The sequence below is a fragment of the Salmo trutta genome, chromosome 29, assembly GCF_901001165.1.
Source record: "Salmo trutta chromosome 29, fSalTru1.1, whole genome shotgun sequence".
Classification (NCBI taxonomy): Eukaryota; Metazoa; Chordata; class Actinopteri; order Salmoniformes; family Salmonidae; genus Salmo; species Salmo trutta.
Genome location: NC_042985.1, coordinates 18,284,512 through 18,304,801, shown reverse-complemented (window position 1 = coordinate 18,304,801; position 20,290 = coordinate 18,284,512). Strand labels below are relative to the sequence as shown.

General features: G+C 44.3%; 1 protein-coding gene across 1 annotated transcript in view; it reads left to right on the top strand.

Annotated features, from left to right (window-relative positions):
• The window catches only part of LOC115167552 (adenylate cyclase type 2), a 75,501-nt gene that overhangs the window by 48,595 nt on the left and 6,616 nt on the right, over positions 1-20,290 (top strand). Inside the window, exons 3-19 of the mRNA XM_029722113.1 lie at positions 1,772-1,969; positions 3,715-3,882; positions 4,186-4,335; positions 7,218-7,378; positions 9,783-9,894; positions 10,300-10,427; positions 11,305-11,463; positions 11,601-11,733; positions 11,836-12,024; positions 12,272-12,312; positions 13,090-13,149; positions 15,832-15,909; positions 16,214-16,283; positions 18,241-18,338; positions 18,510-18,594; positions 19,356-19,493; positions 19,734-19,834. Of these exons, the coding sequence (XP_029577973.1) occupies positions 1,772-1,969; positions 3,715-3,882; positions 4,186-4,335; positions 7,218-7,378; positions 9,783-9,894; positions 10,300-10,427; positions 11,305-11,463; positions 11,601-11,733; positions 11,836-12,024; positions 12,272-12,312; positions 13,090-13,149; positions 15,832-15,909; positions 16,214-16,283; positions 18,241-18,338; positions 18,510-18,594; positions 19,356-19,493; positions 19,734-19,834 (2,069 nt within the window). The remainder of the gene's footprint in view (positions 1-1,771; positions 1,970-3,714; positions 3,883-4,185; positions 4,336-7,217; positions 7,379-9,782; positions 9,895-10,299; positions 10,428-11,304; positions 11,464-11,600; positions 11,734-11,835; positions 12,025-12,271; positions 12,313-13,089; positions 13,150-15,831; positions 15,910-16,213; positions 16,284-18,240; positions 18,339-18,509; positions 18,595-19,355; positions 19,494-19,733; positions 19,835-20,290) is intronic.

Genomic DNA, 20,290 nt, shown 5'->3' with positions numbered 1-20,290 from the left:
TTAACGTCTTTTTTCTGGATTTGGATAATTATCAGATATTGTCTGAATTCTGCTCTACATGCATTATTTGGTGTTTTATGTTGTGCACAGAGGATGTTTTTGCAAAATGATGCATGCAATCTCAATTCTTGGTTTGTGAGTGGACCCCAGACCTCACAACCATAGAGGGCAATGGGTTCTATAACTGATTCAAGTATTTTTTGCCAGATCCTAATTGGGATGTCGAATGTTATGTTCCTTTTGATGACGTAAAACCCACCACTAAGGTTTTCATGGCAGGTTAGTTAGCATGTGTAGGCTAATGCCTATTGTTAAGTGCACAGGCCTGTGAGGATAAGTGTGATATAGTCACTGTGTTCAACTTGTAGAACTTCCCTCTCCACTGTGGATAGATAGACTACCTGTTAGAGACCATGAGCCCACCAGTGAGCGAGAGGAGGGCATTCCAACATACATTTCTAAGTGGTACTTAAACAGGATAGTTGGGCTCAGATTGAACAAAGGTCCTATTGAGAGTCCTGTTGTTTTTAGGTGAATAAAGTCCTTTAGATTCTAACGGAGTACAGAGAGTGTAAGAGAGTCAAAGAGACCACAGAGAGGATGCTTTTAGAATGGTCCTCATTTTACATAAGTTAACTTAACCCACCAACGGACACTAGAGAGAGTGTATGTTCTTGTGGGTTTACTTTGGTCATTATTGCAGAATTACATTTCACACGGTTTGTTTCCTTCCCTAAAGAAGTGATCTGATTTAAGATCTACACCACAGAGCACGCAATCTTCACCATGTGATAACAAACAAAACCTGATGGGAATTTCAATGCCCAACAAACGAAAACATTAACTTATGGCAGGCTGAGACTGAGCAGATCCCACCTGGGTCATTGCTTTTCAGATGAGATTTCAAGAGGAGAGGATCAGAAGCAATCTGTTCTCTAATTGTATAGACTTTCACTGCTTCCTTCCATCTGAAAATAAATGAGAAAAGGAAATGAACAAGTCTCCTATAGGTTGATTTTAGTGTGTGTGGCCGTAGTTAAATGTGCTAGTAAAAGCCTTCACTTCTGCTACCATGGAAACCAGCATGCTCAATATACAATGCCGAGATGGCCTTCTGCTCAGGGACCTTTACACAGTCATTCCCGCTCTCCTTGGCATCTAACTCTTTCCCATTCTCTCTTTCTCTCGCTCGCTCGCTTTCTCGCTAACTGGCATGCACGCAAGTTGACGCAAGTGTGTATACACACACACACACACACACACACACACACACACACACACACACACACACACACACACACACACCAGAAATCCATATCTGAGCCTTCCTCTTCCCTCTCAGTGTAATTCAATCAGGAAGATGCTGTGGCCTCTAGCAACAGGACATGACGCAGAGACAGATGTGCAATAAGCCTGAATAAGCCACGATGGTGAATTAGATATGGGCCGCTCTCATGACTAGACCGTACATAGGCATAAGAAAGGGACTTGAATGATGTTGAAGGGATGTTGAGTGAATGTTGTTTAGACATATCATTGTACCTGATCTATATAACACTTCAAAACCTGTCCTCAGACAGTATGTATATTATAGCCTGTTTTTTAATCCTTGTCTTTTCATTAGAGGAGTAGAGCATTGTGTGTCTGTATGGCTGTGTGTAGATGGATATGGCATCAGTGTCTATGACTGTGTGTATATCTCAATGTAGAGTATAATGTAAATTCCATGATTGGGATTCAGTGTGCATTATGTTATCCCTCTCCGTTTCAGAGTGCGGAGGAGCACTGTGCATTTGTCAGCGTGGTGAGCTGCAGCCTGTGTGTGTTCCTGGCTGTGTTTGTGCTGGTGTGTACAGAGACCCTGACCCAGCGCTGGAGGAGACTGCTGGGTCTGGTGGTCTGGGCCACTCACCTCACCATGGGATTCACCTTCATCTTCAGCGGACCCCTCATCCTGCCCTGGGACCAGGTATACACTCTCGCTCTAAATAAAGGTTGCACAACAAAGCCTGTTGGCTTTCAAAATAAATGTTTGACGCCCATGTCGTGGTAATTATTCTAATCAAAGGAGAGACTTTTAGATTTCTTCAAAACCATCAACTTTATTAATAATTACTGCAGTAATAGAGTGTTAATGGTCACCCAATGGTGTGGAGTTAAAGCCCAAATAAACAGGATTCATTTACAACTTTTCATAGTCTTCCTGAGTCCTTGTGACGAAGAACAGATACGTGAAATTATACAAAGGTACATTGTGCTCTCATTCAACAGATACCTGTCTCTAGTTCATTTACTGCTTGTTTATACAGAAATACTAATGCAACATAGGATTCTAAGCCCTCCCCTCAGAATGATGGAGTCCAGTATTCATCTGCCATATGGGATAAGTAAACAGGAGATTGGGTCCCCCTGGCACCGACAGACAGGCACACAGACACTAATCATGGAATGGAATGCAGTCTTTAGGTTATCACCAAGCCATGGTAAATCTACTGTCAGCGTTAACACAGACACATGAGAGTTCAAAGAACCCTATTCTGTTGCCTCTAAGAAAAACAGTGTGAATGTACTAATATAGGAATACATTCTAATATAAAAGTAATGTGATTAACATAATGTTGTATTTCTATGACACCCACTTCCTTTGTCCTCTTACCCTTCTCCTCCATCTTCACACTAGCCAGTTTATTAGGTACACCCATCTAGTACCGGGTCGGACCCCCCTTTACCTCCAGAACAGCCTGAATTCTTCAGGCATGGATTCTACAAGGTGTAGCGTTCACGTGTTGTGCAATTGGTATCTAGGGACCTAACGTGTGCCAGGAAAACATTAGCCACACCATTACACCACTACCAACAGCCTGTACTGTTGACACCAGGCAGGATGGGGCCATGGACTCATGCTGCTTACGCCAAATCCTTACTTTGGTCATTATTGCAGAATTACGTTTCACACAATTTCTGTTTCCTTCCCTGAAGAAGGTATCTGATTTAAGATCTACCCCACAGAGCACGCAATCTTCTCCATGTGATAACAAACAAAACACTCAGTGGCCAGTTTATTAGGTAGGCCACCCCGTTCATGAAAATGGTTCGCTCCTACAGATAGTGAGTCAGTTACTGTTCGATTGAACGTTAGAATGGGCAAAATACACCATTACAGCACTGCCAACTGATGTGAATTCTGATGGCAGTGGTGTAATGGTATAGGGAATGTTTTTCTGGCACACGTTAAATCCCTTAATACCAATTGAGCAACTTTTGAACGCCATACCTTGTAGAATCCATGCCCTGATGAATTCAGGCTGTTCTGGAGGCAAAGGGGTAACGACGATCATACCACGCTCTGTTGCTTAGGTCACTTATTTTGCCCTTTCTAACGTTCAATCAAACAGTAACTGAATGCCTTGAAGCCTGTCTGTCTGCTTTATATAGCAAGCCATGGCTACGTGACTCACTGTCTGTAGGAACAAACCATTTTTGTGAACGGGGTGGCCTACCTAGTAAACTGGCCACTGAGTGTACATATATTATATACACAAAAAGTTATATTTGTCTAGTTATAGCATATCTTGCCAGTACACTGAGGTGACAGTTGTCCAGTAAAACCTTTTGTTCTTTGGATAGTGCTGCCAATCCGAGACTCTTTCCCCACACAGTGTTTCATGTCATATCAGTCTGACCTATCTCTCTCTCTCTCCTTTTCTCCTGTAGGTTCCCTTCTTCCTGTTCATCATCTTCACAGTGTACACCATGCTGCCTTTCCAGATGTGCTATGCTGTGGTGCTCAGTGTGATCTCCTCACTCTCTCACATCATGGTCCTCACTCTACGCCTCACTGTCTTCAACACCCAAGATCCCAGCCCCTTTCTGGCCAATCAGGTGTGTTATTAGTTATGCTGTTAGTAACAATTATACATGTGTTACGTGATCTCCTGGTGATGCATAACGTTATGTATGTTCACGATGTTGTGCTTTTAAATAGTTTTTTATAAACAGGAAGTATCACTGTGTGTGTTTTAATAACTCATGTGTCATGTTTGTTTCAACGAGATTGTGTGCTATAGTGTTGTTTTTGATGTCCTGTAAGGAGTTTTTAAGGCGTAAGGCACATTTCTCTGAAAACAGACAATAAAATGCTTATGCTGTGCAGCTAGGTTGTAATGTCTGTCCCTCTGTCCCCAGCTGCTGTCCAATGCGGTGGTGTTTCTGTGTGGCAGTGGGGTGGGGGCCTTCCATAAGGTCCTGATGGAGAGAGCACTAAGACAGACCTTCCAGGATACACTCAGATGTCTGGGCATCCGCATGAAGCTGGAGATAGAAAAGAGACAACAGGTGAGAATCTTATCAGACACTCTGCTCTCTTCTTGATTTAGTTATTTAACCTTTAACCTCTATGGGACCCCTTCCCGTTCTCATTCCGTTAACGGGATTGATTTTGACAACAGCCAGTAGAAAATCAGAGCGCCAAATTTAAAACAGCTAAAATCTCATAATTCCATTTTCTCAAACAATCAACTATTTTACACCATTTTAAAGATAAACTTCTCGTTAATCTAACCACATTGTCCGATTTCAAAAAGGCTTTACGGTGAAAGCATAAAATTAGATTATGTTAGGACATAAACTTCACAAGAAACACCACACAGCCATTTTCCAAGCAACTACATGCATCACAAAAACCCAAAACACAGCTAAATGAAGCACTAACCTTTGACGATCTTCATCAGATGACACTCCTAGGACATTATGTTACACAATACATGTATGTTTTGCTCGATAAAGTTCATATTTATATCCAAAAACAGCATTTTACATTGGCGCGTAATGTTGAGAAATGTTTTCCCTCCAAACCATCCGGTGAATGAGCACAATGAGCACACACAGTACGTAAATTCTCATCGTAAACATTGATCAATATAGAAGTGTTATGCACAGAATTATAGATACACTTCTCCTAAATGTAATCGCTTTGTCAGATTTCAAAAAAGGTTCACGGCGAAAGCACAATTTGCAATAATCTGAGTACAGCCCAGATGACATTAATAACTAGCAAACAGAAACCCGCCATCTTAGAGTTAATAAAACTAAGAAATTACATTATAAATATTCACTTACCTTTGATTATCTTCATCAGAGCTCCACAATAAATGTTCGATAAAGTTCAGATTTATTTCCAAATAATCAATTTTGTTCGCGCGTTAGGTTCACTATCCAAATCCACTACGCGCGTGCTTACTTAGTCCAGACAAAAGTCAAAAAAGTTATACTACAGTTTGTACAAACATGTCAAATGATGTATATACTCAATCTTTAGGTTGTTTTTATCATATACCTTGAATAAAATTCCAACTGGACCTATCCGTTCTCTTTAGGAGTGAATATGAACTCGGCTCGCTCCCAAGTCATTGCGCGTGACTTTAGCCCATGCCTTATAATGGGACACCAGTTTACCACAGCTGGTATTCCCTTCAAATTCAACATAGAATCTACAAACACCGTTCTAAAGACTGCTGACATCTAGTGGAAGCTTTAGGAAGTGCAAAATGAACCCTAAGTCACTGTATACAGTCAAGGCAATCACTTGAAAGGACTACAAGCACCAGACTTCCCACTTCCTGCTTGACTTTTTCTCAGGTTTTTGCCTGCCATATGAGTTCTGTTATACTCACAGATACCATTCAAACAGTGTTAGAAACTTCAGAGTGTTTTCTATCCAAATCTACTAATAATATGCATATTCTAGTTTCTGGGACAGAGTAGTAACCTGTTTAAATTGGGTACGTTTTTCATCCGGCCGTGAAAATACTGCCCCCTAACCCTAAGAGGTTGGAAAGACCCTTGAGATTAGAAACCTATTTGGCAAGGGCGATCTCCCAGTGTATCAGAAATCCTGGAAATCCTGGTCTGGTTGAATAAGATACTTTTGGTGTCTCTTTCTGAACAGAGGCTGACCCAACTGAATACAGGAAGTATGAAAGACTAATAAAAGTTAATAAATAGTGTTAGGCTAAAATATTTTTGTCATAATAGCACTGGTTCATTTTTTACTTCATTTAAGACCAGTATCCTTGTTGTTTTCTAGCTTGTATTTTTCATTACGATGATCAAATCCCCCTCAAATAAAATTTCATGAATGATTTTTTAAGTAGATATCTGTGTGTGCTCCGTTAGTAAAAACGGGTGTCTGTTTCAAATGGATTTTTAACCATACATTCTTTTCATTTGGAATAATAGTTGCTTGGGAAGTGACACCACACACCATGAGAGAGAGGAGGCTGCTGGCTGCTCTGTTGCCTAGCAGGACAGAATGGAATGATATAATTGTTAACATTTGAACCGCCTCTGTTCTACTCTGTTGTATTGAGCCCAAAAAAAGGAGCAGTGCCACAGGGGTTAGCCAAAGAGCACAGGCACCATAAATAAAGAGAAGAGGGAAGGGAGGGTTTGAAATGGGTCCCAACGCTGAGGTGAACAGTATTCCCCGCCTCCCTCCCTCCCTCCCTCCCACAGAGCACTATGCCATTGTTCTCTAGACCCAGTCAGATAGAATCTGACAGATCAATTACAGCACAGAGCTGAGCTGACTGAACCAAATCAAGGCCACTTTGTGCAGAATGTTTTTCCATGCTTTACGGTTTACTGGAAAACCTGCTCCAGTCATTTGAACCAGGAGGTGGTAATCTATCTGGGAGAGTATGTAGGCCTAACCAGTTACCCCGTGACACTGGTCTTGGGTCAGTTTTACATTTCTTCCACTAATGGTTAAAGTTAGGATTTGATCCTAGATCTGTACCTAGGGGCAACTTCCCCCCTGTGGATGCAGCCAAACCAGAGAGGAAAGAGAGTAGTCCGGTGCCTCAGTATTGCATCATAAGGGTGAACAGGAATTATGATGGGATTGAAGAATGATTTCCTGAGACATCTCCTTATTAACTTCTTAGATTCCCATCTCACCTGACTCTATTCCATCCAGAGGCTCTCAATGCAATGTTATATCTTTCTGTTGACTGGCTGTACAACCAGACTGGCAGCACAATGATTATAAAGCTTTTAACAGTAATCTGAATGAATGGGGCCCTTGTTAGTGGAGTTACCAGATCAGCAAGACACTCTGACAGCATATTGGGTTGGGTTCATGACCTTTTGTCTAACGGACAGTGTGTGTGGTTGGGTGGGTGTGGTGTGTTGATGCTAACGTGTGTGTGCTTGTGTAGGAGAACCTGCTGCAGTCTGTGCTGCCGGTCTACATCTCCATGAAGATGAAGCTGGCCATCATGGAGCGTCTGCAAGACTGCAAGGACAAAGAAGAGCAGCAACGACTCGTCAAAGACAACAACTTCCACAGTCTCTACGTCAAGAGACACGAGAACGTCAGGTACAGTACAACAATAGCCTGTCAAGGACTAAAAATATGACTGAGAAACATACAGCCTGTTCAAATAACCTGTTATGTTCTAAGAAAATTACTAAGAAACATACAGTGGAATCCTATCCTTTGCCTGTCACTCATTGCCTGTCAAACTAAGCACGGTTTTCAGTCTACCAAATAACACACATGGAAAATATTTACCCAACCCAAATGTTCTCTTGAACGAAACTCCGCTTTTGGCTTTAGTCTTTGATTTTCTCATTCCCTGCCTTTACATTTTTGCTCTTTTTCTGCAACGGCCCAGTACATCACCGGGGCCAAGCATTCTTCCATCCGGGACCTCTATACCAGGTGGTGTCAGAGGAAGGCCCTAAAAATTGTCAAAGACTCCAGCCACCCTAGTCATAGACTGTTCTCTCTGCTACCGCACTGCAAGTGGTACCGGAGCGCCAAGTCTAGGTCCAATAGGCTTCTAAACAGCTTCTACCCCCAAGCCCTAAGACTCCTGAACATCTAATCAAATGGCTACCCAGACTATTTGCATTGCCCTCCCTCCTCCCCTTTCACACTGCTGCTACTCTCTGTTATTATCTATGCATAGTCACTTTAATAACTACCTACATGTACATATTACCTCGACACCGGTGCCCCCGTACTTTGACTCTGTATATAGTCCCGTTATTGTTATTTACTGCTGCTCTTTAATTATTTGTTATTCTTATCTCTTACTTTTTTTATTTTTTTATTTCTTAAATCTGCATTGTTGGTTAAGGGCTTGTAAGTACGCATTTCACTGTAAGGTCTACACCTGTTTATTCGGCGCATGTGACAAATACGATTTGATTTGGTTTTGAAATTGTGTTTCCATAGCTAGGGACTTGAGAAGAGCAGAATCAGTTGCTTTGTGAGAAGGTGTTAAAGTTCACAGTTAGCCATTGTTATGTAAATGCCAGCTGAAAAGTACCAGTGACCTGGCTTTGGCCCCAAGTAAGAGCAGGTCCGCCGGATCCATGGCCCAGTGAGACCCGGGTGCCGACCCGCAAAGATGGAAACAATAGTCTGAACACTGGGTTAAATCATATGTTGCATGTGTGCTTTGGATAGTTTGTTTGTGTTCTCTAAATGTATTAATTTAATTTCCCCTGATATCCTCTGGCCCCGAGGACTGGAGTTGCCCATCACTGCTCTGGGAGGTCTTTTTACACTCACAATGCCCAGTCAGTTCTCATGGAATTTAGCATTATAGTGGTAGCTGATCATTGACCCAAATGAGGCCTTTTGTTTTATGGGCATTCATTTAGAAAGTGCTGACAGACATTGGCTTTGTAGCCTATCCAGTGAACCTTGGCAGATGGCTCAATAGATTCCCTAAGTTTTAGACTCTGTAATTACTTACAGTCTGTACTGTACCTTCTACCTTCATGGAGAGAGAGGGAGCCCATTTGTTGTCCAAATTAAGGTCAACACAGTAACACTCTTCGATCTTCTCAGTAGCCTGACAAACTGACATTTGTAACTACCTGGTTGATTTGATAAGTTTAGACCCAAAATTAATATGATTTCATAGAAAAGGAGGGACATTTAAACTGTCTGATCTGAGAAGGCCTTGTGAAGATCAGACTGTATCATGTGCTGCTGTGGCTCGGCTAGTGCGTGAATCCTCATTTAAGCCCTTTGGTGTTACTGTAAATTATAGCCCAACCACCTCCCCATTTGATCCTTGTAATGACATGAGATATGCTTGTCATTAGACATGTTCTTTCCAAGGAAACACCTGGTTGTTGTCAGTCAGAGTTACTGGGCAGCCATGGTTCTCTGGTCTGGTCTGCCTGGTGAGCAACAGGCTAATGTTAGCTACTTTAATGAGGACTGACCTTGGCAGCAGTTAGCCCTCTGAGCCCTGGTAATGAGCCAGTGATTAGGCTGTGGCGGCTGGATGTGTGGTGGCCTGGGTCAGGTGCTCTGTGTGGAGGATAGGGTTCACAATAAGCTTATAGCACTTCCAGTCAGTATACAGTGCAGTGCTTCCCCTATTATTATTTTTCAGCAGCTGTGGCAAAGTTAGCATTGTGGGGGTGGGGGGGGGGTGTGTTGGTGGACGTGGCCAATGGCAAACATTTTAGTGGCTGTCCTGTTGGCTACAGACAATTTGTTTAATGTTTTAATGCTGATTTCATGCAATTCTACTCATTTTGCCATGGACGGAGAGAACATTTTACAGTTTTAAAGGGTCTTGACCCCATATGTCCTGAGTCGGTCGTGATCAGTAAGCATGAAATGCAAGAAAATGCTTGGAAACTATGTGCAACAGGGAGGGACTATCTAAACTTGTCCAATAATGAATACTTCTTGTTTTCTTTGCAAACCATGTTTCTTAATGAACACACCCTTGGCTTTTCTCTTTGTGCAGTATTCTGTATGCTGACATTGTGGGCTTCACCCGATTGGCCAGCGACTGCTCTCCGAAGGAGCTGGTCATTATGCTCAACGAGCTGTTTGGGAAGTTTGACCAGATTGCAAAGGTGAGTTAATAATTTGTAAGATTTGCACCATTAGTTAAATTAACACTGACTTTTCACCTTTTATTTCATATTTAGCTACACTTTTACGTTTATTATGATAACATGACAGTGTAGTAATGCATAATCCACTTGTTATGTGGCATTAATTAGTGCTTGCTTCATCATGATAATAATAATTCTAATAATATATTTATTTTATAGAGTGCGTTTCATGACACAGATCATCTCAGATAGTTAAAAACAAGTACATGTAGTTGTTGGGCTGAACACGTATGGATGTGTTGTGTGTTTGGTTCTTCAGGAGAACTTCTGATGCCTTGTTTGTGTTAATGCTAAATCCAGTTGACATGTCTGCTTCTTGGATGGTCTTCATGGTCTGTGGTATTTTTCTATTTTATTCTTCAGGAGAACGAGTGCATGAGAATCAAGATTTTGGGAGACTGCTACTACTGTGTGTCTGGCCTGCCTGTCTCCCTGCCCATGCATGCCAAGAACTGTGTGAAGATGGGTCTGGACATGTGTGAGGCCATCAAGTGAGTTCAGAGGAGCCCCAAGGCCTTCTGGGGGAAAACAATTACTAAAACATGTGATCCTTCTGGTTAGTTCCAGGACTTTAGCAACATGTATTCTCATTAGATTGTGAGATAAATAGAGTATAGTAAATCAAATGTGTTAAAGTCAGGTAGGGAGGGTATGGTTATTGTATAACGCAAGGGGGACTTTCTGGCCTAAGTAGTAGGTGTTGATATGAGTCGTCTGGGTCAATGATGGTTATGAGAGTGAGTTAGTTCTATAATCAGGTGTTCTGGAGGACTGGAGGGTCTGTCAAAGGAAGGCTTTATCATGGCTCCTCTCTGCCTTGTTGGACAATCAAATCACATTTCATTTGTCACGTGCTTCGTAAACAACAGGTGTAGACTAACAGTGTAATGCTTACTTAAGGATCCTTTTACAACAATGCAGAGTTAAAGATAAATGAAATACAAAATAGAAATAGTGACACAAGGAATAAATACACAGTCGGTAACAATAACGAGTAAAAATAACATGGCTATATACAGGAAGTACCAGTACTGAGGCGATGTGCAGGGTACGAGGTAATAACATAAGTATACAGGAAGTACCAGTACTGAGGCGATGTGCAGGGGTACGAGGTAATCGAGGTAGTTATGTGCTGTACATATAGGGAGGGGTAAAGTGACAAGGCAACAGTATAGACAATAGACCATAGCAACAGTGTATGTGGTGAGTATGTGTGGCGTCAGTATGCATGTGTGCGCATGTTATGACAACAAGGAAGTAGTTGTTTTGTTCAGCTGGCTCTGACGTCAAAGCAATAAGAAGGAATCCCAGGGAAACCTAAATGAACACACACACACACATCTGACAGATTCTGATCACGCCCCTCAGACAGGTGCGCGAGGCCACAGGTGTGGACATCAACATGAGAGTGGGCGTGCACTCCGGCAACGTGCTCTGCGGTGTGATTGGCCTCCGCAAGTGGCAGTTTGACGTTTGGTCACATGACGTCACCCTGGCCAATTATATGGAGTCTGGAGGCTTACCTGGGTATGTTAGTAGTTGAGTTAACCATGTATGGTAAATCTTTAATCCTAATGGTGGCATTCATTATTAAGTTACTAGTGGTAACCTAGTCCTAGTAAGTGCATTTTACTAATAGTAACCCCCATCTTTGTCTTGATCAGGCGTGTCCACATCACTGAGGCCACCCTGAAGCACCTGAACAAGGCCTATGAGGTGGAGGAGGGCAACGGTGGGCTAAGAGATGCCTACCTGAAGGAGCTCAACATACAGACATACCTTGTCATCGATCCTCGGGTGAGCTACCTCATTTAATTTATTACCTCCAGAATCCCTGACAAGGGGCTTATCTGTATATGTGAGACTGTACTCCTCGTTAACGTGTGTGTGTGTCATCAGTCTAAGGACCAGGCTCTGAACAGCCGCAGTATGCCCAAGCCACGTGTGAATGATGGGCTGAAGATGCGGGCGTCAGTGAGAATGACCCGTTACCTGGAGTCCTGGGGCGCCGTCAAACCCTTCGCCCACCTACAGAGCAGAGAGGGGTACACCACAGACACCATGGTCAATGGAAAATCACGCTGCAAGGTGAGTGACGGCTGGGGGTCCACTGCATTATAACTGATGAAAAGATTACCAGACATACTTCCTCTAACAGAAATAGTCCACTTTACACATCAAATCAAGCATAACAGGTTGAAATGTATTGCTACAAGCATCAGTATTTCCTGTGGAAGACTGTTGTGACTGTTGATGGCATATTTACATGCTGCTTTACTTCTTGCTGTTTTACGCACGATGTGTATAACAACAGTTGTTTTAAAAAAAATTCTAGGACATCCCTCTGCGCACAGCTCACTCGAAGATCACTGAGAGGTAAGGAAGGCCAAGTCTGAGAACACAGAGAGGATCAGTTCATTTGTTTATATGTTAACAAGAGCCCTGAACTGGCATCATGTCAGAGTGGTGACGTCAGACTCTCCTTACTGGAGTAGTACTCCTGCTATGCATCAGTCTGTTGATACAGTGGGTGTTTGTGGTTGTGGAGGTGTATTTAGGAAGCCAGTTCTTTTTTTTTTATGACCAAATGCAAACAACAGATCAGTGACTGTACAGTGAATGTTAAGCGATTTGTAAGTCCACTTAATGTTACACGTATTGTATATAAAAGCACAAACACATTTACTTTTTATAAGGTCATCAAGTTTGGTCGCAAAGGGCTTAGAAGTTGTCTCTTTTTCCCCATTACTAACAAAAGCTGAACCACTTGTGAGTGCAGTAGACAGGACAGGGAAATAAGAAAATTGCCCCGTAAGACCTTTTGTCTCGGCTGTGGTTCTAGTGGACACCGATACTGTGAATGGACACTTAACAGGAACCGGCTATGTTGCTTCCGATGTGGTTGGTGGTCCTTCCTATGTTCTTTCATTTGGTCAGGAACAGTCCCTCTTCATGTTATGTTTAATAAAAACACAATAGTTTCTTTATTCAGTTACAATACAAGCTTTATTCATATTTGATCCATTCTATGGAGACAGACATTTGTTGTTTTAGCACACATGAATCCTCACATACAACACACAACAGTCCCATACAGCGACAACGATGTCACCATGTTGAATGTGTCTATCTCTCACTGTTGGTCCCTGACAGCTTTGATGAGTCTGTCGAGGAGCCCTTCTCCTCGCCCGCCCCTCCGCTCAGCACCTATAAGTGAGTGGTGCCAGCCTGGCTCACAACGCAAGTTCTCCCTTCTGAGTGGAGGAGGAGAATCTTGATGTTTCACCAGCACCATTAACCTCCAACCCTTCTTTCTGGGTTAACACTTCTCCCTACCCCCCCATCCTGCCTAGAGCTGCCTCCCTCTTCTGTATAACAGGGCATCACAGGGATTCCCACGCCTTTACAAAGCAAGCAGGGCATAGTAACCACTCAAGTGTTTAAAGTGTCTTTTTGTTTTCCCACTGGAGTTATGTGCTGTTATAAATACCGTGTGTGTGTATCTGTCTGTGTGTGTGTGTGTGTGTGTGTGTGTGTGTGTGTGTGTGTCTGTCTTTGTGTGTCTCTGTCTGTGTGTGTGTTTCCTTCCTGGTGGGGCAGGGGGCACAGAGCAGGGGTACTGCTGGGAGACTCCTGTTCAGTCACCAGAGTTCAACTAACACACAACATCCTGCACACACACACATTATAAAATTAATGACACACCTCCCCCTTCTCTCTGTTTCCACTAATGCTGAGAATGGCCTAAACCAGTTGCCTCCCTGCACAGCACACTGGGACTGAATAACCTGCATGATCTTGGCTGGTTTACCAGCATCCATCCATCTGTCTGTCTGCGTGTCAGTCTGTCTGTCTGCGTGTCAGTCTGTCTGTCTGCGTGTCAGTCTGTCTGTCTGCGTGTCAGTCTGTCTGTCTGTCTGCGTGTCAGTCTGTCTGTCTGTCTGCGTGTCTGTCTGTCTGTCTGCGTGTCTGTCTGCGTGTCTGTCTGCGTGTCTGTCTGTCTGCGTGTCTGTCTGTCTGTCTGCGTGTCAGTCGGTCTGTCTGTCTGTCTGCGTGTCAGTCGGTCTGTCTGTCTGTCTGCGTGTCAGTCGGTCGGTCTGTCTGTCTGCGTGTCAGTCGGTCTGTCTGTCTGCGTGTCAGTCGGTCGGTCTGTCTGTCTGCGTGTCGGTCGGTCTGTCTGTCTGCGTGTCGGTCTGTCTGTCTGTCTGTCTGCGTGTCGGTCGGTCTGTCTGTCTGCGTGTCGGTCGGTCGGTCTGTCTGTCTGCGTGTCGGTCGATCTGTCTGTCTGTCTGCGTGTCGGTCTGTCTGTCTGCGTGTCGGTCGGTCTGTCTGTCTGCGTGTCGGTCGGTCTGTCTGCGTGTCGGTCGGTCGGTCTGTCTGTCTGCGTGTCGGTCGGTCGGTCTGTCTGTCTGTCTGCGTGTCGGTCAGTCGGTCTGTCTGTCTGTCTGTCTGTCTGTCTGCGTGTCGGTCGGTCTGTCTGTCTGTCTGCGTGTCGGTCTGTCTGTCTGCGTGTCGGTCGGTCTGTCTGTCTGTCTGCGTGTCGGTCGGTCTGTCTGTCTGTCTGCATGTCGGTCGGTCTGCGTGTCGGTCTGTATGTCTGTCTGCGTGTCGGTCTGTCTGTCTGTCTGCGTGTCGGTCTGTCTGTCTGCGTGTCGGTCTGTCTGCGTGTCGGTCTGTCTGTCTGTCTGCGTGTCGGTCTGTCTGTCTGCGTGTCGGTCGGTCTGTCTGTCTGCGTATCGGTCGGTCTGTCTGCGTGTCTGCGTATCGGTCGGTCTGTCTGTCGGTCTGTCTGTCTGTATGAGTGTCGGTCGGTCTGTCTGTCTGTCTGCGTGTCGGTCAGTATGTCTGTCTGCGTGTCGGTCTGTCTGTCTGTCTGCGTGTCGGTCGGGTCTGTCTGTCTGTCTGTCTGCGTGTCGGTCGGTCTGTCTGTCTGCGTGTCGGTCTGTCTGCGTGGCGGTCGGTCTGTCTGTCTGTCTGTCTGCGTGTCGGCCGGTCTGTCTGTCTGCGTGTAGGCCGGTCTGTCTGTCTGCGTGTCAGCCGGTCTGTCTGTCTGCGTGTCAGCCGGTCTATCTGTCTGTCTGCGTGTCAGCCGGTCTATCTATCTGTCTGCGTGGCAGTCGGTCTGTCTGTCTGTCTGCTTGTCAGCCGGTCTGTCTGTCTGCGTGTCAGCCGGTCTGTCTGTCTGCGTGTCAGCCGGTCTGTCTGTCTGCGTGTCAGCCGGTCTGTCTGCGTGTCAGCCGGTCTGTCTGCTTGTCTGTCTGCGTGTCTGTCTGTCTGCGTGTCGGTCGGTCGGTCTGTCTGTCTGTCTGCGTGTCGGTCTGTCGGTCTGTCTGTCTGTCTGCGTGTCGGTCGGTCGGTCTGTCTGTCTGCGTGTCGGTCGGTCTGTCTTTCTGTCTGCGTGTCGGTCTGTCTGTCTGTCTGCGTGTCGGTCGGTCGGTCTGTCTGTCTGCGTGTCGGTCTGTCTGTCTGTCTGCGTGTCAGTCGGTCTGTCTGCTTGTCTGTCTGCGTGTCAGTCTGTCTGCTTGTCTGTCTGCGTGTCAGTCTGTCTGTCTGTCTGTCTGTCTGTCTGCGTGTCGGTCGGTCTGTCTGTCTGCGTGTCGGTCGGTCTGCGTGTCGGTCTGTCTGTCTGTCTGTCTGTCTGCGTGTCGGTCGGTCTGTCTGTCTGCGTGTCGGTCGGTCTGTCTGTCTGCGTGTCGCTCGGTCTGTCTGTCTGCGTGTCGGTCTGTCTGTCTGTCTGCGTGTCAGCCGGTCTGTCTGCATGTCAGTCGGTCTGCGTGTCAGTCGGTCGGTCTGTCTGCGTGTCTGTCTGTCTTTGCGTGGCGGTCGGTGTGTGTGTCTGTCGGCCTCTGTGTGTCTGCTAGTCTACCTATTCCTTATTGTTTGAGTGTTTTACAGGAACAAGTCCCAGAAGAGCAAGTTTGATGAGGAGCTGCACAATGAGATGACCACCACCATCGATGAGCTCAGCAGCAAGTTAGTCTCAATAGTCACTAAATAGTCAAAAGACATTCAGAGAATAGTCACTAGGTAGGACCACAAGTTTAAGCCTAAACTCAGAATTAAGGATCTAATGTGATCTAATATTCCTAGTCACCAACATATCCCTTGAGAAAAGTCTTATTTAGCCAATTGTGAATAATATTGACAAAGATGAGTCAAAGCTATCTGAACATTTATTTTAGCTATTGAGTTGTAAAAATAGTGAGCTTGCACTCACACACACCAACTCACTCTTTCACACACTCTTCCTCACGCTCTCTCCCCGTGTGACCTCCAGGCAGTGGGTGAAGTCTGAGGAGATTAGCAGTCTGGCTGTGTGGTTCCCTAAGAAAGAGCTGGAGAAACAGGTGAGTCTGTCTCAGAGCTGTCTAGACACCGTTGAGAGGAGCATTGCTGTCCTAGTATACACTGTAGTAGGTACATCTCCACAATGAACATCTCTAGAACCTTATAGATACAATATAAAGACATATCAGTTGTCTCTGGAATGAGTACATTTAACTATCAATTGACAGACTCTATGGTCTTCATACACTGGAGCCTTACTGTCCTAATATACAACATGTACATCTGTACAATGGCAATGTCAAGAGCCTTTATGTAAGATACAGTATAAAGAAAAACATTCATACATGACATTTTAGTTCCTAACCCTTACAACATGCTAAATGTTATATCGGAATCTATTTCTTTGGTTCAATCTCTTGATATCTCTGATTAGCCTACACAGACCACACCTGTTCTTAGCGCTTTCGGAAAGTATTCAGACCCCTTTCCTTGTTTGCACATTTTATTACGTTACAGCCTTATTCTAAAATTGATTAAATCATTTTTTTCCCTCATCAATCTACAAACAATAATCTTTAATGACAAAGCAAAAACAGGTTTTTAGAAATTTTATCAAATGTATTAAAAATAAAAACAGATACCTTATTTACATAAGTATTCAGACCCTTTTTTATGAGACTTAAAATTGAGCTCAGGTGCATTCTGTTTCATTTGATCATCCTTGAGATGTTTCTACAAATGATTGGAATCCACCTGTGGTAAATTCAATTGATCCCACAGTTGCCAGTGCATGTCAGAGCAAAAACCAAGCCATGAGGTTAAAGGAATTGTCCTAGGAGCTCCGAGACAGGATTGTGTAGAGGCACAGATCTGGGGAAGGGTATCAAAGAATTCTGCAGCATTGAGGGTCCCCAAGACCACAGTGGCCTCTTTCATTCTTAAATGGAAGAAGTAACTACTAACTACCAAGACTCTTCCTAGAGCTGGCCACCCGAGAAGGCGAACTCCAAGCGGGCTGTCATGTGCCTTTTATTGAGGAGTGGCTTCCGTCTAGCCACTCTACCATAAAGGCCTATTTGGTAGAGTGCTGCAGAGTTCCTCTGTGGAGATGGGAGAACCTTCCACAAGGACAACCATCTCTGCAGCACTCTACCAAATAGGCCTTTATGGTAGAGTGGCTAGACGGAAGCCACTCCTCAATAAAAGGCACATGACAGCCCGCTTGGAGTTTGCCTAAAGGACTCACAGATGATGAGAAACAAGATTCTCTGGTCTGATGAAACCAAGATTGAACTCTTTGACCTGAATGCCAAGCGTCTCGTCTGGAGGAAACCTGGCACCATCCCCACTGTGAAGCATGGTGGTGGCAGCATCATGCTGTGGGGATGTTTTTCAGCTGCAGGGACTGTGAGACTAGTCAGGATCAAGGGAAAGATGAACAACCCTAAGCACACAGCCAAAACAATGTAGGCGTGGCTTCGGGACAAGTCTCTGAATGTCCTTGAGTGCCCCAGCCAGAGCATGGACTTGAACACGATCAAACATCTCTGGAGAGACCTGAAAATAGCTGTGCAGAGACGCTCCCCATCCAACCTGACAGTGCTTGAGAGGATCTGCAGAGAAGAATGGGAGAAACTCCCACAATACAGGTGTGCCAAGCTTTTAGCGTCATACCCAAGAAGACTCAAGGCTGTAATCGCTGCCAAAGGTGCTTCAACAAAGTACTGAGTAAAGGGTCTGAATACTTATGTAAATGCCATATTTTTATTTTGTTTTTAAGAAAACTTGCAAACATTTCTAAAAACCTGTTTTTGCCTTGTCATTATGGGGTATTGTGTGTCGATTGATAAGGAAATGTATTTTTTTTTAATCATTTTTAGAATAAGGTTGTAACGTAACAAAATGTGGGAAAAGTCAAGGGGTCTGAATACTTTCCGAATGCACTATACATACTGTAAAAACTGTGTTCTTAGTATTTGTGAGAGGTTCAAACATGACTTCTTCTTTCCTCCCCAGTACCGAGCCATTGATCTGCCAATGTTTAAGCACTACATTGGCTGTGCAACTTTCATCTTCTTCTGTATCTTTGTGGTTCAGATGTTTGTGACAAAAGAGTGAGTGATTTTCCCTTGTGGCTATACAAAACATATTTCTCAACCGATATTGACTGGTGCAGTAGTAATAATAGTTGTTCCTCTTAAACCATGGAAACAATAATGGCATGACAACCAATATTTGAACTTTTGGGATTCAGTGTTGGATCTTTTCCCTTCTTCATCCCTCAGTTCCAAAATGTTGGGAATGTCGTTTGGAGTGCTGGCCTGTGTCCTCCTGTTGACCCTGGGCATCTGTTTCGCAGGTCACCTGCAGGTCAGTGGGAGTTTTAGGCTTAGGTCACAACAAGGCCTATTTCTGGACAGGGCAAGGTTTAGTTGACTGTGTGTGGGGTTGGGGTACTGTGTGTGTGTACTGTGTGTATTTCTTACTGTGACAGTGGAAACACGCTTTCTGGCTAGGATGCATAAGCTATTCCATCTATCCCCGGGTCTTTTCCTGTGAAGCTGTATGTTGATGTTATGTGGCAATTGACAGCTGGTGCATACCATCTCAATGCCATGGTGCAGACAGACAGGTAGTGTAGTTATTACATTCACTAGTCAGAGATACACCGAGTGTACAAAACATTAGTGTACAAAACACCTTCCTACTATAATACCCCATTCAAAGGCACTTAAATCTTTTGTCTTGCCCGTTCACCCTCGGAATGACACACATGCACAATCCATGTCTCAATTGTCTCAAGGCTTAAAAATCCTTCTTTAACTGGTCTCCTCTCCTTCATCTACACTAATTTAAAGTGGATTTAACAGGAGACATCAATAAGGGATCATAGCTTTCACTTGGTCAGTCTATTTCATGGAAAGAGCAGTTGTTCCTAATGTTTTGTACACTGTGTATTATCCTGTCCTTCTGAAAATAGACTGAACATTCAGTGCTGCTGTGTTAGTAAGTCACACATTGTCTCTTCCATGCATTTCACCCCCCATATACACACTCATCTCTTCCCCTCTTCCCCTCCTATCCACTCCTCCTCTCCCATGGCTGGATGCCTCACTCCTCCCACCCCTCAGCGGTTGTTTCCGGAGAAGTTGTCGTCCTGCCAGTGGCTGCCTGCTGTGTCCGAGGCAGTGGTCAAGAGGCCGTGTGTGCGCCTCCCTCTGGTCACTATCACCATTGCGGTCATCATCATCCTAGCAGTCTTCAACCTGGTAAGTTAACGCAACAACTCACTATCTCACAGCTCACTGGTTAAACATAGAACAGAATGCCCTCACGTGTACATGCAATTACAAACTTTTTATAGCAACAAGAGCATTAGCGTCTTATTGTAAGAAGAACATCAAGTCATCAACAGACATGCCAATAACACATGCTTTACAGCCTTTTTGTTTTCGGAGTCAGACCCACTTAGCGGTTGATTGTCAATCAAATCTTCTTGTTCCCTCTAGTGCTTCATCCAGACGAAGTCACCGTGTGATATCAATAGTAACCCTGATCTGATTCGATCTGACAACTCCAGTGAGCAACATCCAGGCAGCCTGTTCTACCTGCCGGTGAGTGATGCCTACAATATCCCTCACTAACAGGTCTTCTGTAGCTCAGTTGATAGAGCACGGCCAACTTGCAACACACAGTTATGAAATTATACTTTCCATATCAGTGTTTTTATTGTTGTTTGCAAATATATACTCAGCCATTTCAAATAAATATAATCAATTACAAATAATAAACATTGAAATGAAGAACTTTCCATTGATGATTTTCATGGTCTCCTCACTCCATTATCTCTCACTCTCTCTCTCTCTCTCTGTCTCTCTCTCTCTGTCTCTCTCTCTCTCTCTCTCTCTCTCTCTCTCTGTCTGTCTGTCTGTCTGTCTGTCTGTCTGTCTGTCTCTGTCTCTGTCTCTGTGTCTGTCTGTCTCTCTCGGTGTCTGTCTGTCTCTCTCGGTGTCTGTCTGTCTCTCTCGGTGTCTGTCTGTCTCTCTCGGTGTCTGTCTGTTCTCTC